General features: G+C 37.9%; 1 protein-coding gene across 2 annotated transcripts in view; it reads right to left on the minus strand.

Moving 5' to 3' along the window:
* Nucleotides 1-692: 692 nt before the first annotated feature.
* Nucleotides 693-14894, minus strand: part of SCRN3 (secernin 3) — a 34609-nt gene continuing 20407 nt past the window's right edge. For both annotated transcript variants that reach the window (XM_025274679.3, XM_025274672.3), the window contains 3 exons: nucleotides 12633-12795; nucleotides 9017-9197; nucleotides 693-1366 (listed from right to left, as the gene is read on the minus strand). In XM_025274679.3, coding sequence (XP_025130464.3) covers nucleotides 1196-1366; nucleotides 9017-9197; nucleotides 12633-12795 — 515 coding nt within the window. In that variant the 3' untranslated portion in view covers nucleotides 693-1195. The remainder of the gene's footprint in view (nucleotides 1367-9016; nucleotides 9198-12632; nucleotides 12796-14894) is intronic.

Consider the following 14894-nt stretch of genomic DNA (forward strand, 5'->3'; position numbering starts at 1 on the left):
AGACAGCATATTCAAAAGCAGAGACATTACTTTGTCAACAAAGGTCCATCTAGTCAAGGCTATGGTTTTTCCAGTGGTCATGTATGGATGTGAGAGTTGGACTATAAGGAGGGCTGAATGCAGAAGAATTGATGCTTTTGAACTGTGGTGTTAGAGAAGACTCTTGAGAGTCCCTTGGACTGCAAGGAGATCCAACCAGTCCATCCTAAGGGAAATTGGTCCTGGCTGTTCATTGGAAGAACTGATGTTAAAGCTGAAACTCCACTATTTTGGCCACCTGATGCAAAGAGCTGACTCACTTGCAAAGACCCTGATGTTGGGAAAGATTGAAGGCAGGAGGAGAAGGGGACAACAGAGGATGAGATTGTTAGATGGCATCACTGACTCAATGGACATGGTTTGGGTAAACTCCGGGAGTTGGTGATAGACAGGGAGGCCTGGTGTACTGTGGTTCATGGGGTTGCAAAGAGTTGGACACGACAGCAACTGAATTGAACTGAACTGATCTCATTCCTGTTCCTGTTTTCCTTGAATGAACAGAAGTAAAAGATGAGAGATTTGAGACACCAAAACAGTATCTCCTAGGGTCTTGGATTATTTCATGTCCTGATCTCCCAGAAAAGCTCTAAGTAAGGAGCATGGGTGAAAGAATGCTAGATAATTAGAGCTAAAAAGCTCACTGGTCAGCTAAGTCTTGAAAAAGAGCATGTTTGAGTTTAATAAAAAATTTGCATAATTAAAACACTAATAAAACAATGTGTAAATCTAGAAAATTTTGCTAGAGCTGGCTAATACTTGCCTAAAGCACAAAAAATTTATTAGTTGAGACAATATGTTCCATTAAAAAGAAAAATTTGCTTTCTTACTGTAACTAATAAATGCATACATTATTTTAATGTTTCATGCTTTATGCAGAATTGGACATTTCATTATTGTGATTTTTTTAAGATATCATGGCTAACAAAATGTATACATCAATACCTGAAGCAACACCTGACTATCCATGATCTATATGTTCAATTCCAATCTTATTTCCTTTCTCAGTATTTCATCAAAGCTATATATAGTTTTAATAGCCATGCTATCACTTGAATGCTATTAAAGAATAGTCAGATCTGCTCAAACTAAGTTTATATTATTTACCAAAGTAATGGATTCTAACTTTGAGGATGATTGCTGACCATTTATGTGATCACTAAGAACTAACATTTGACTTATAAATTCTAATTTCATCTTCTGTACACTGATGAAAAAGATTAACAATTTTATCCACTTGAAGATGCTTGTTTTGAAGGATTGATTCCATCTCTTTGAACAGTTCTTTCTCCAGTTTTCTCATGTTGTCCAACATTGTTTTGGCTTTTTCCTGAACAATTGAAAAATAAAAATTAGTAAATACACAGACACATATGTACATGTGAATGCACACACACACACACGAGTCTAACCAAATTCCAAATCACCTCTACAGACAAGGTTTGTTCATTCTGGTTTCAATTTCTGGGTCAGTTCCCCTTCTATTCTTTAGACAAAGAAGGAATGAAATTCTTTGGGAAAAATCATTGTTCTAGTTTGAGTTAATCTATTAACCACAACCTATTAGTTATTCTTAGTAGAAAAGACAATAACAAATATGTAGTATTACATATTTGTCCATAAGCAAGAAATATAAAAGACAAATAACAGGTCAATTGAAATTTTTATATTAATTGTGAATAGGGAAGACTGATGAAAACTGGCTGAGCTATTTTTGTGAATTTGGATCTTCTATTTTTAAGACCAGCATTATCAGATTAAACAGGGGAATAGAATAGTAACATTCAAGGGAAAGAACAACTAAAAGAAAAGAGATTTTCTCTATGATTCCTTGTTTCAACAGGGGGTTAAAAAGGTCATGATTCTTATTGAAAGGAGCAATTTGAAGTTATTAATGAATTACCATCATCAGTTAAAGGGTAGGTACTGGTAGAGAATTATAAAAAGTGAGTATAATTTTAAAAATTTGAACCATTATAGAGCAGAACTCCATCATGATTCTTAACTTTGAGCTGTACTTCAATATGAAATTGTATGCAATTTTTTCCCCTCAAGAAACTCTGCATTCCATATCTGAACAAAAAATGTATTTTGTTTATAAATGGTATTAGAATAATTTGGTCACCTCTTTGAAAAAGTTAGAGCCCTACTTCATAACACCTGCAAAAATAAATTCCATATAAAGAACTATTTTTTTCCAAATATACACATACATACTAGAACAAAATGCAGAGGTTATATTTATTTTAAGGTGAGGCAGGCCTTTTGAAGCATGAAATCAAAATGCCTTACAGCAACAAATATACTTGACTAAATTTTAAACTTTTGTCTGACAAAAAAGTTAAATAAACTGAGATTAAAAATTTTCTACCTAACAAAGTTATTCACATATTTTTTGCCTCTTTGGGGCAAAGGGCTAAACAATCAAGAATCACTTGAAAAACAGGATAAGGAATATAACAGGCAAATCATTTAAGAAGAAATACCAAAGGCCAATAAACATATGAGATTTTCAACTTCATTAGTAATCAAGAAATGGTAACAAACTACCAGTAGAACTGATTCTCCCTAAAACACAAAAGTAGTTATTTACACAGCCAGGACTAAAACCAAACTCTTTGACAGTTCTTCCCTCAAATTCTACTGTCTTTCCACTACTTTGTTGTCAATCAATATTTAATACCAGCTGGTTTTAGAAAAGGCAGAGGAATCAGAGGTCAAATTACCAACATCCGCTGGATCATCAAAAAAGCAAGAGAGTTCCAGAAAAACATCTATTTCTGCTTTATTGACTATGCCAAAGCCTTTGACTGTGTGGATCACAATAAACTGTGGAAAACTCTGAAAGAGATGGGAATACCAGACCACCTGACCTGCCTCTTGAGAAACCTATGAGCAGGTCCGGAAGCAACAGTTAGAACTGGACATGGAACAAGAGACTGGTTCCAAATAGGAAAAGGAATACGTCAAGGTTGTATATTGTCACCCTGCTTATTTAACTTATATGCAGAGTACATCATGAGAAATGCTGGGCTGGAAGAAGCACAAGCTGGAATCAAGATTGCAGGGAGAAATATCAATAACCTCAGACATGCAGTTGACACCAGCCTTATGGCAGAAAGTGAAGAGGAACTAAAAAGTCTCTTGATGAAAGTGAAAGAGAGTGAAAAAGTTGGCTTAAAGCTCAACATTCATAAAAGTAAGATAATGGCATCTGGTCCCATCCCTTCATGCGAAATAGATAGGGAAACAGTGGAAACAGTGTCAGATTTTATTTTTGGGGCTCCAAAATCACTGCAGATGGTGATTGCAGCCATGAAATTAAAAGACGCTTACTCCTTGGAAGGAAAGTTATGACCAACCTAGATAGCATATTCAAAAGCAGACATTACTTTGCCAACAAAGGTCTGTCTAGTCAAGGCTATGGTTTTTCCAGTGGTCATGTATGGATGCGAGAGTTGGACTGTGAAGAAAGCTGAGCGCCGAAGAATTGATGCTTTTGAACTGTGGTGCTGGAGAAGACTCTTGCGAGTCCCTTGGACTGCAAGGAGATCTAACCAGTCCATCCTAAAGGAGATCAGTCCTGGGTGTTCAATGGAAGGACTGATGCTGAAGCTGAAACTCCAGTACTTTGGCCACCTCATGTGAAGAGTTGACTCATTGGAAAAGACCCTGACGCTGGGAGGGATTGGGGGCAGGAGGAGAAGGGGACGACAGATGATGAGTTGCATCACTGACTTGATGCACATGAGTTTGGGTGAACTCCGGGAGTTGGTAATGGACAGACAAGGAGACCTGGCGTGCTGCGATTCATGGGGTTGCAACGAGTCGGACACGACTGAGTGACTGAGCTGAACTGAACTGAAGTAAACTCTAAAATAGTAACTTTTTAAAAATTTTATTTCAATGTTACTTGCAGAAATGTCAAAAAGCAATTTTATTTAGTTTAATGGGCATTTAGTAGTAATTCTACAAAACTCACACCCAGAACAGAAAAAGAAAAAAAATGTTACGCTCACAAGCAGTATTTAAGGGGAAAAGGGTGCTGATGGCTCTTGAGAACTATCGTGAGAAATGAGAGCAGTGCAGAGGCTGCTCAGGGAGGAGTGAAGGGTACTCCCTCCAGAACAGACGTTCATGAAACATATCACTGAGAAACTTGAGCAAAGGCAAGAAGAACCAGAGGGTTCATCATTTTTCACAGTGCTGTGCTCAGTCAGGATGAGCCAAGCCCATGGAGGGAATGACACTTCTGACCCAGGGAACTGGGCCTGAGTCAGTGCACTTAATAGGCTCCTAGAACAAAACACTTGCCTCTCACTCCATACCCCTTGGCTACAGAGAAAGTGTTTACACTGTAGGTCAGAGGTCAAACAAATTGGTCTCAGAAAAAGCAGTAGTGTCAAGTGTGCGTGCATGCTAAGTCGCTTCAATCACGTACGACTCTTTGTAACCCTATGGATGGTAGCCCGCCAGGCTTCTCTGTCCATGAGGTTCTCCAGGCAAGAACACTGGAGTGGGTTGCCATGTCCTCCTCCAGGGTAGTGTCAAGAACATATAACAAATAGAGGGTCTGGACAAAGCTCTCTGCTCTAAGCATAAGTTGGGGGGAGGGGAGAGCAGACAGAAAAGCATGACCACTATATAAACATACTACAGAAAAAGGAAAAAAAATAATTACCTGGGAGGAAAATGCATTTAATGCATTTAATGTAGAAAGAATGTAAATATATATACCTTGACAAAGTAAAAGTAATTATAGACAATAAAAATCAGAAGCTAGTAGAAGCAGGTGAGAAAAGGTATAAGAGGGCCAATTTTTTCCTTCATTGCAAGGATTCAGTTGATAGTTTTATGAAAAGCCTTTAGGTAACCCTTCCGTTTCCTTCTAATCTATTTTTTTTATTTCTGGGGCAGAGAGGGAAGAGGGCAGGAAGGCTGAAGATGTATGGATATTATAGAATTGTCTCCCCATCTATCTATCTCCCCCTCAAAATATATATATCTACTTATTTTTGGAGATGAGATTTTGTGTGATATATTTAATCTTTTATAATACTTATGTTTAAAAGTATTATATAAGCATTATCATTTTGTAAAAAAATCAACTCATTATAATTATTATTTTAAGTCTATGGAGTGTCAAGTCACTTTCAGTTAAAATTAATCTGAGGGTACATGATCAAGAACATTATTTTAGAGACCAGGTTAACTCCCCTCCAGTAGTCTTATAATTTTTGGTGTGAGATACACTAAGCAAGCTACTTAAACTCTCCAAGTTTCAGATTTATTAGGAATCAGAGAATAAAAATGGACAGAAATGGGTGAACTTAATTCACATGACCATTATATCTACTGCTGGGGCAAGAATCCCATAGAAGAAATGGAGTAGCCCTCATAATCAACAAGAGTCTGAAATGCAGTACTTAGCTGAAACCTTGAAAGAAGCAGAAAGATCTCTGTTCATTTCCAAGGCAAACTATTCAACATAATTCAAGTCTATGACCCAGCCACTGATGCTGAAGAAGCTGAAGTTGATCAGTTCTATAAAGACCTAGAAGACCTCCTAGAACTAACACCAAAAAAAGATGTCCTATTCATCATACGGGATTGGAATTCAAACGTGGGAAGTCAAGAGATACCTGGAGTAACAGACAAGTTTGGCCTTGGTGTACAAAACAAAGGCAAAGCCTAACAGAATTCTGCCAAGAGTATACACTGGTCATAGCAAATACCCTTTTTCAACAACCTAAGATAACAACTTTACACATGGACATCACCAAATGTCAATAACAAAATCAGACTGACTACATTCTTTGTAGCCAAAGATGGAGAAGCTGTATAGTCAGCAAAAACAAGACCTGGAGCTGACTGTGGCTCAGATCATCAGCTTCTCTTGGCAAAATTCAGGCTTAAACTAAAGAAAGTGGGGAAAACCACTAGGCCAGCCATGTATGACTTAAATCAAATCCCCTATGAATATACAGTGGAGATGAAAAATAGATTCAAGGGATTAGATCTAGTAAATAACGTGCCTGAAGAACTATGGACAGAGGTCCATAATATTGTACAGGAAACAGGAAACAAAACCATCCCAAATAAAAAGAAAAGCAAGAAGGCAAAATGGTTATCTGAGGAGGTTTTACAAATAGCCGAGGAAAGAAGAGAAGTGAAAGGAAAGGGAGAAAGGGAAAGATACAGCCAACTGAATGCAGAATACCAGAGAACAGCAAGGAGAGACAAGAAGGCCTTCTTGAATGAACAGTGCAAAGAAACAGAGGAAAACAACAGAAGGGGAAAGACTAGCTATCTCTTCAAGAAAATTGGAATATCAAAGGAACATTTCATCCAAAGATGGGCACAATAAAGGACACAAACAGTAAAGACCTAATACAAGCAGAAGAGACCAAGAAGAGATGGAAAGAACACACAGAGGAACTGTACAAAAAAAGATCTTAATGACCCGGATAACCATGATGGAGTGGTCACTCACCCAGAGCCAGACATCCTGGAGTGTGAAGTCAAGTGGGCCTGAGGAAGCACTGCTGTCAGTAAAGCTAGTGGAGGTGATGGGATTCCAGCAGAGCTATCTAAAATCCTAAAATATAATGCTATCAAAATGCTACACTTAATCAGTCAGTCAGTTCAGTTGCTCAGTCATGTCCAACTCTTTGCAACCCCATGGACTGCAGCACGCCAGGCCTCCCTGTCCAAAACCAACTCTCAGAGTTTACTCAAACTCATGTTCATTGACTCGGTGATACCATCCAACCATCTCATCCTCTGTCATCCCGTTCTCCTCCTGCCTTCAATCTTTCTCAGCATCAGGGTCTTTTCAAATGAGTCAGTTCTTCACATCAGGTGGCCAAAGTATTGGAGTCTCAGCTTCAGCATCGTCCTTCCAATGAATATTCAGGATTGATTTCCTTTAGGATGGACTGGTTGGATCTCCTTGCTGTCAAAGGGACTCTGAAGAGTCTTCTCCAACACCACAGTTCAAAAGCATCAATTCTTTGGTGCTCAGCTTTCTTTATAGTCCAACTCTCACTCAGCATGTCAGCAAATTTGGAAAACCCAGCCATGGCCACAGGACTGGAAAAGGTCAATCCTCATCCAAGTCCCAAGGAAGGGCAGTACTAAAGAATGTTCAAACCACCATCTCCTATGCTACTAAGGTTATGTTCAAAATCCTGCATGCTAGGCTTCAGCATTACGTGAACCAAGAGCTTCCAGATGTGCAAGCTGGGTTTAGAAAAGGCAGAGGAATCAGAGATCAAATTGTCAAACAGCTGGATCATAGAGAAAGCAAGGGAATTCCAGAAAAACATCTACCTCTGTTTCATTGACTATGTTAAAGTCTTTGACTGTGTGGATCATAACAAATTGTGGAAAACTCTTAAAGAGATAGGAATAACAGACCATCTTACCTGTCTACTGAGAAACCTGTATGCCGGTCAAGAAGCAACAGTTAGAACCTTGTATGGAACAACTAACTGGTTCAGGATTGAGAAAGGAGTACAAGACTGTTCATTGTCACCCTGTTCATTTAACTTACACGAAGAGCACATCATGAGAAATGCCATTCTGCATGAGTTACAAGCTGGAATCAAGATTGCTGGGAGAAATACCAACAACCTCAGATATGCAGATGATACCACACTCATGGCAGAAAGTGAAGAGAATAAGGGTGAAGGAGAAGAGTGAAAATCCTGACTTAAAACTAAATATTAAAGAAACTATGATCATGGTATCCGGCCCCATCACTTCATAGATGGGGAAAAAGGGGAAGCAGGGAGAGATTGCCTCTTCCTGGGCTTTAAAATCACTGCAGATGGTGAGTGCAGCCAGGAAACTAGAAGATGATTGCTTCTTGGAAGGAAAGCTATGACAACCTAGACAGTGTATTAAAAAGCAAAGACATCACTTTGTCAACAAAGGTCTGTATAGTCAAGGCTATGGTCTTTCCAGTAGTCATGTGTGGTTGTGAAAGCTGGACCATAAAGAAGGCTGAGTGCTGAAGAACTGATGCTATCGAACTGTGGTCCTGTAGAAGACTTTTGAGAATCCCTTAGACAACAAAAAATTAAACCAGTCAATCTTAAAGGAAATCAACCCTGAATACTCATTGGAAGGACTAATGCTGAAGCTGAAGCGCCAATACTTTGGGCACTTGATGCACACAGCCAACTGATGGGAAAAGACCCTGATGCTGGGAAAGACTGAAGGCAGAAGAAGAGGGCGACAGAGGATGAGATGGTTGGATGGCATCACCGATGCAATGGACATAAACTTGGGCAAACTGCAGGAGTTGGTGAGGGACAGGGAAGCCTGGTGTGCTGCAGTCCATGGGGTCACGAAGAGTCGGACAAGACATGGCAACTCAACAACAACAACAACAACAACAATGGGGGTATTAATACTACCTACCTGATAAAGTGGTTGTGACGATTAAATGAAACATCCCATGTAACAGTTCCATGGTGTTATAGTTGTTCAATAAATCTTAGCTATTGTTAATATGCTTAATATAATAAATTGCTGTAAAAAATTCAAACTACATTCTTAACCATTATTTTTAACCAAAGGTCAAAAATAATATAAAGGCTTCCCAGGTGGCTCAGTGGTAGAGAATTGACCTGCCAGTGCAGGAGACACAGAAGATGTGAGTTCGATCCTTGGTTCGAAAGATCCCATGGAGGGGGAAATGGCAACCCTCTCCAGTATCCTTGCCTGGAAAATTCCATGGAGAGAGGAGCCTGATGGGCTACTGTCCATGAGGTCAAAAAGACCTGGTCATGACTGAGCGACTGAGCACACATACAAAAGTAATATAGTTCTATTATAGTCTAACCATCTAAACTATTTTTAGACCTATTTTTATATAAAGGAAAGAAGGCTGACATTCCAAAGCTCAAAATATGAACTGAATCATACTTTAAGTTATTCTTTATGATAAACAGAAAAGATAATCTAACCATACCGTCTTATTGTCCAGTATTTCCAAGGCCTGTTGATGTTTTTGGTAGAGTGGATGTCTTCTGTCAGGCTTAATGTTAAATTGTAGCTTCTTTCCAACTGAATCTTCAAGTTCAAATGTAGGTGAACTGGTGTTCAATAGTTGTGAAATATTCGGCACAAATATGAAAGGCTTAAAAACAGATCTAGAAGAAAAGGTATTAAGTTGGTATGTGTGATATAAAAATATTCAGCATTATTCTAAATCTTCTATGATTCCCTCCAATTTTTACTCATTTATAACATACTGATCGTTCCTGTCATACTAGTTTTACCTGTGCCTATCTTCCTTGGTATGCTAGGATCTTCTTTTGGGGCAAGGGACATGCTTTATTTAGCCTTGAATTCCCATGAACCTAACAAAGGGCCTGGCATATAAACAGTGTCAAGTTAAATTATGATTCATTTTTTACTGCAGACTCCACAGTTGGAGGGTAAGAACAATCCCTAGTGCAATATATTGAGGATTAGGATATGCGATGAAAATAAACAGAAGTATTAATAAAGGGTCCACAAGTTTCATTCCATTTGCTTGAAGGTATCTTTAGTAAGATGAAAGATAAGAGATAGCAAACATAAGATCATTTCTAAATGTAATGTGCATTATGTTTTATGAGAGATACCAACAATTTTAATCAAGATATAAATCAAGATAGCCTGTATAATCCTCCTTGATAAAGCTTGAACTATTGATATTTTAAGTTTGACATGTATTTTATAGATTATTAAACCTTTTTACTCTTCAGTTCAGTTCAGTCAGTTGAGTCGCTCAGTTGTGTCCGACTCTTTGCGATCCCATGAATCGCAGCACGCCAGGCCTCCCTGTCCATCACCAACTCCCGGAGTTCACTCAGACTCACGTCCATCGAGTCAGTGATGCCATCCAGCCATCTCATCCTCTGTCGTCCCCTTCTCCTCCTGCCCCCAATCCCTCCCAGCATGAGAGTCTATTCCAATGAGTCAACTCTTCACATGAGGTGGCCAAAGTACTAGAGTTTCAGCTTTAGCATCATTCCTTCCAAAGAAATCCCAGGGCTGATCTCCTTCAGAATGGACTGGTTGGATCTCCTTGCAGTCCAAGGGATTCTCAAGAGTCTTCTCCAACACCACAGTTCAAAAGCATCAATTCTTCGGCGCTCAGCCTTCTTCACAGTCCAACTCTCACATCCATACATGACCACAGGAAAACCATAGCCTTAACTAGATGGACCTTTGTTGGCAAAGTAATGTCTCTGCTTTTGAATATGCTATCTAGGTTGGTCATAACTTTCCTTCCACAGAGTAAGCGTCTTTTAATTTCATGGCTGCAGTCACCATCTGCAGTGATTTTGGAGCCCCCCCAAAATAAAGTCTGACACTGTTTCCACTGTTTCCCCATCTATTTCCCATGAAGTGATGGGAACGGATGCCATGATCTTCGTTTTCTGAATGTTAAGCTTTAAGCCAACTTTTTCACTCTCCACTTTCACTTTCATCAAGAGGCTTTTTAGTTCCTCTTCACTTTCTGCCATAAGGGTGATGTCATCTGCATATCTGAGGTTATTGATATTTCTCCCGGCAATCTTGATTCCAGCTTGTGCTTCTTCCAGCCCAGCGTTTCTCATGATGTACTCTGCATATAAGTTAAATAAGCAGGGTGACTATATACAGCCTTGATGTACTCCTTTTCCTATTTGAAACCAGTCTCTTGTTCCATGTCCAGTTCTAACTGTTGCTTCCGGACCTGCATACAGATTTCTCAAGAGGCAGGTCAGGTGGTCTGGTATTCCCATCTCTTTCAGAATTTTCCACAGTTTATTGTGATCCACACAGTCAAAGGCTTTGGCATAGTCAATAAACCAGAAATAGATGTTTTGCTGGAACTCTCTTGCTTTTTTGTGATCCAGTGGATGTTGGCAATTTGATCTCTGGTTCCTCTGCCTTTTCTAAAACCAGCTTGAACATCAGGAAGTTCATGGTTCACGTATTGCTGAAGCCTGGCTTGGAGAATTTTGAGCATTACTTTACTAGCATGTGAGATGAGTGCAATTGTGCGGTAGTTTGAGCATTCTTTGGCATTGCCTTTCTTTGGGATTGGAATGAAAACTGACCTTTTCCAGTCCTGTGGCCACTGCTGAGTTTTCCAAATTTGCTGGCATATTGAGTGCAGCACTTTCACAGCATCATCTTTCAGGATTTGAAATAGCTCAACTGGAATTCCATCACCTCCACTAGCTTTGTTTGTAGTGATGCTTTCTAAGGCCCACTTGACTTCACATTCCATGATGTCTGGCTCTAGGTCAGTGATCACACCATCGTGATTATCTTGGTCGTGAAGATCTTTTTTGTACAGTTCTTCTGTGTATTCTTGCCACCTCTTCTTAATATCTTCTGCTTCTGTTATGTCCATACCATTTCTGTCCTTTATCGAGCCCATCTTTGCATGAAATGTTCCCTTGGTATCTCTAATTTTCTTGAAGAGATCTCTAATCTTTCCCATTCTGTTGTTTTCCTCTATTTCTTTGCATTGATCGCTGAGAAAGGCTTTCTTATCTCTTCTTGCTCTTCTTTGGAACTCTGCATTCAGATGCTTATATCTTTCCTTTTCTCCTTTGCTTTTTGCTTCTCTTCTTTTCACAGCTATTTGTAAGGCCTCCCCAGACAGCCATTTTGCTTTTTTGCATTTCTTTTCCATGGGGATGGTCTTGATCCCTGTCTCCTGTACAATGTCATGAACCTCATTCCATAGTTCATCAGGCACTCTATCTATCAGATCTAGTCCCTTAAATCTATTTGTCACTTCCACTGTATAATCATAAGGGATTTGATTTAGGTCATACCTGAATGGTCTAGTGGTTTTCCCTACTTTCTTCAATTTAAGTCTGAATTTGGTAATAAGGAGTTCATGATCTGAGCCACAGTCAGCTCCTGGTCTTGTTTTTGCTGACTGTGTAGAGCTTCTCCATCTTTGGCTGCAAAGAACATAATCAATCTGATTTCGGTGTTGACCATCTGGTGATGTCCACGTGTCGAGTCTTCTCTTGTGTTGTTGGAAGAGGGTGTTTGCTATGACCAGTACATTTTCTTGGCAAAACTCTATTAGTCTTTGCCCTGCTTCATTCTGTATTCCAAGGCCAAATTTGCCTGTTACCCCAGGTGTTTCTTGACTTCCTACTTTTGCATTCCAGTTGCCTATAATGAAAAGGACATCCTTTTTGGGTGTTAGTTCTAAAAGGTCTTGTAGGTCTTCATAGAACCGTTCAACTTCAGCTTCTTCAGCTTTACTCTTACTAATCATCTAATATTTAATATGGAAATCTGCATAAGAAAACTTATCTACTTTCTTTTCTTGACAATTTTAAATACATTTGGGGAAAGAGGGGATAGGAATAACTGTGTACCAGAAACAATAAACATTTTCATCCCATAAGAATGAGAACAGTTATATAACACATATGCAATGGCAGACTAAAACCTGAATAAAACATTCAGTAGAAAATTTTTGTCATATTGGTGCAACAAAAATTTAGCCTGACAAAATCATGACCAGACTAATGACTCTACCCCGGTCCCTGCCTGGTTTATACTATTTGTGACTTTACCTCTCAGGATCAGGAGTCCCTGTAAAGAAGTGAATGCAAGGAAGGTTGGAATCTTGAGGTAAAATAGAAACCATGCTTGCAGTGGTCAGGAATTCTCCCTCCATATTAATGCCACTTGGTTTATCTCGGAGAATCTCCACCATTGTTTCATAAGTTATGTTTCCTAGGGAAATAAATTTTAAGACCATCAAATACATATGCATTTGTAAACTGGTATCCTGCAATTATGTACTGCTTTCTCTATTGATAATATATAACATGAGATACTGGTTTAGGTATTAAGTAAGACTGACTATAAGCAAATTTTGTATCGTAACTGTTAGACTCACTGGGCTGTCACAAGGAAGATTTTTTTTTAATATAAAATAAACAAAATCTCAAAACATCATAACAGGATAAATCTGTTATTTCTTAAGAAGAAGAAATCAATAATACAAAATACACTCAATCTCATTGCCCTTCCAAAATTTTTTAAGGGGTATGTAGTTAGCAATTAGCTAACAATGTCAGTAAGTATTATCTGAGTCTATCCATTCTAGGAACCAAATATTAAGAAAATATTGTGTTTAGTTTCCAATATTACAAAAGATGTTCTTTACAAAATAACAAATTATTTTTCCTGTAATAATTTCTATGTCTGACATTAATACTCTTTTATGAAAACCTGAGTGGGAATCAAGGAGATGAAAGACATTATTGGCTAGTGGAACTTGTATGTACACAGTTCTGTCAGACTACTTCAAAAATCTAAATGTCCATTGTGCATGATAAATATAAATGCATTATATTTTGTTTTCTGCTTTCAAAGGTAAAGTTTGGTATTTTAAGATTTTTTTTGAGAAAAACAGAAATAAAATATATTTTATCTTTTTACCAAACACAACATGTCCATGGTTACAGAGAGCCTCAGAATTCCGTATTTGGAAGGCACTTCTGCCAAAAAATTTAAAAAGCCCAGCATGCCTTCAGACAGCTCTGCTCCATTCTACAAATGTTTATGTGGCTTAGGATCTCTCATGACAGGATGGATAACCTTACCCCTCCACAATGCAGTCCTCCAAGAGTAGCCAAAATATCTTCTTCTCACATGATAATGATTCTGGTCTCCAAAATTTATGACTCTCTATTCTCCCTGAATCACATTAAAACTCCTTCAAATTAAAACTTCTACCAAACTTAAGTGAAATAACATTTTCCTATCTTTCATCTGCATCGGTCCTACCTTTTGTCTATCTCTGCCATTAGACTATAAATTTCTGATCTTTTGTCAGGTATTTGTCAGAGGTAGGTATTGTTCCTACCTCTGCAATTAGATTACAAATTCTCTAAAGACAAAAATGGGACTTTCTCTCTTTAGTTCTCATTCATTCAACAAATTTATTGAACACCTATTAAATGTCAGGCATTTTCCTAGGCTATGGATAAATACAGTAATCTAATTTACACTTGGGTTTACTTAAGAATTTAATATTTGATAAGATTGGTTGGCACTTCAAATCAGTAGACAAAATATAATTCATTTAAAAAATGGTACTGACAGAAAACTTTACTCAATACTGTATAATGGCCAATATGGGAAAAGAATCTTAAAAAAAAGTATGTGTGTATATACACACATACATACATATAACTGATTCACTTTGCTGTACAACTGAAACTAACACATTATAACTATACTCCATTAAAAAATTTTTAAAACAAGTGGTGCTAAGATCATTGGGTAATCATTTGAGAAGTGATTAAAAAAAAAAAGAAGCTGCAATCCTAATTCATACATTATTTTAGAATAATTCCAGAAGAATTATAATATAAATTTTAAAAATAAAACTATAAGATGTAGATAACTATTTCTGGTACAGTGGAAATGGCCTTTCTAAAAGCATGACATCAAAGATAAAAACCATATAAGAACAATTCTGCATGGGACATTTTATTACTAGCTTTCCATTACTATTCTTTTTCCCCTTTTATCCTTTCTTGCCTTCTTTAATTTTTTCAAGTATTTATTATTCTATTTCTACCAGTTAGCTTATTTGTACATTTATTCTTATTTTCTCTTGACTTTATATATTACAGTCTGTCTTAAATTAGTTCTTCACCACTTAGTTAATACAAGGACCTTGTAACACTTTTACTCCAATTACTGCTTCCTGTCTTTTGTGCTATTTCTCATATATTTAATTCTACTGTATTCATCTGGGTCTTTGAAAAGCAGATGCCAATTCTATGTACAAAGCTTTTGAGAGAGAGAACCGAATTTCA

The sequence above is a fragment of the Bubalus bubalis genome, chromosome 2 (assembly GCF_019923935.1).
Source record: "Bubalus bubalis isolate 160015118507 breed Murrah chromosome 2, NDDB_SH_1, whole genome shotgun sequence".
Taxonomy (NCBI): Eukaryota; Metazoa; Chordata; class Mammalia; order Artiodactyla; family Bovidae; genus Bubalus; species Bubalus bubalis.